At 31.7% G+C, this 1,804-nt stretch overlaps 1 protein-coding gene across 1 annotated transcript; it reads right to left on the reverse strand.

Annotated features, from left to right (window-relative positions):
• Positions 1-1,368: 1,368 nt before the first annotated feature.
• LOTGIDRAFT_132816 (hypothetical protein) lies at positions 1,369-1,575 on the reverse strand (the record flags this gene model as incomplete). The annotated part of the gene is made up of 1 exon (XM_009067269.1): positions 1,369-1,575. A coding segment is annotated over one exon (207 nt), but the record flags the coding sequence as incomplete, so codon positions are not given.
• Positions 1,576-1,804: the final 229 nt, after the last annotated feature.

The following is a 1,804-nucleotide window of genomic DNA, read 5'->3' on the forward strand; positions in this document are numbered from 1 at the left end:
TTAATACAATTCAAACATCAAACATCTGTTGAATGGACGTTCACTCGTCAACTAAGTCAACTAAGACATTCGCCTGCAAGAATGGGATAAAATATGGACATGGATGTGTGCTTGGGGGGAAATGGATGATGTGATATTGAAAGCAATAGTATGAGATGTTGCTTGTGAGATGCGTGTGAGTGAGACTGTGTGAGGGTGTGTGGGCGTGTATTTTGCGGGGGGGGAGGGTGTGTTGGGGAAATTGGGGATTGGTGATAGGGGGTGAATTTGGATGTGTTTTGTGTTAGTATTATTAACACAGTATTTGTTAAGTTTACAGTTGCTATTGCTATGAATGTGTGAAAGACAGAGATAGGTGATATTGAAACGTTTAAGTTGAAAGCCATCGTATGAAACGTTGAGTGTGTGTGTGTGTGTGTGGGGGGTGAGGGGGCTTGGGTATAAATGAGTGTACGTATGATAATATTGATGATTACTGTGAAACATTTGTGCAATATGCAATAAGTAATTTCTGGACACGAATTTTTGGTATAGGCTAAATCTTTGTCATTCACATGTCAAATTATTATTATAATACACATTTACTGTTTTGGTAATGAATTTACAATTGTTATACGTATATGATATTTTATTAAAGATTTTTATAATTGGATATTTTTTTGTCTTTCGCCTAATGTTTAAGCAGGCTATGATTCAATTTCATATAGGCCTAGGCTATGAATTTGATAAGACCAGTCCGCCAGAGACAACTTAATTTGGCTTCTAGATATCATACTAATGTAGTTGCCTGAACACGCAATATTTTAATGACAAAATGTGATTTTAAGTAGATTTTTGCAGGAGTAAATGTTTAGGAGGCTCTCATTAAGTTCATAACTCAAGAGAATAACTGTCAGGTAATTAAATGTAATGACAAACTCTGTGAGATATGTAAATATCTGGTTGAAGGGTCATTTTTTAAATTCTCAACGGGCCAAATATTTTGTGTTAAATCTAATAAGACATGTTCTAGCAAGTTTGTTATATATCCTGCTGTGGATGCAAAGTCGTATCATAGCTGTACAAATCATTCGCAGTAAAAAACATAAGATAAAAAAATATCACAGAAAAACACCGTAAGTTGTGATAACAAACAATAACAAAACAAAAAAAATATCACAGAAAAACACCGTAAGTTGTGATAACAAACAATAACAAAACAAAAAAAATATCACAGAAAAACACCGTAAGTTGTGATAAACAATAACAAAACAAAAAAAATATCACAGAAAAACACCGTAAGTTGTGATAACAAACAATAACAAAACAAAAAAAATATCACAGAAAAACACCGTAAGTTGTGATAACAAACAATAACAACAAAAAAATTCAAAGAAAAACACCGTAAGTTGTGATAACAAACAATAACAAAACAAAAAAAATATCACAGAAAAACACCGTAAGTTGTGATAACAAACAATAACAAAACAAAAAAATATCACAGAAAAACACCGTAAGTTGTGATAACAAACAATAACAAAACAAAAAAAATATCACAGAAAAACACCGTAAGTTGTGATAACAAACAATAACAAAACAAAAAAAATATCACAGAAAAACACCGTAAGTTGTGATAACAAACAATAACAAAAAAGTAATTATGACAATCTTAAAAGGATATTAAAACACAAAAATATTTTGTCATATTACTCCTGTTTTTTATAACCCCATTGAATGTGATAATTCTTATTCTGAGCACAATACAAAGCCTGTTATCATCAGTTTTCTTAGCTTTCCCCAAGCCATAGAGAAGATACACGTTATA

This window comes from Lottia gigantea (assembly GCF_000327385.1).
Source record: "Lottia gigantea unplaced genomic scaffold LOTGIsca_81, whole genome shotgun sequence".
NCBI lineage: Eukaryota > Metazoa > Mollusca > Gastropoda > Lottiidae > Lottia > Lottia gigantea.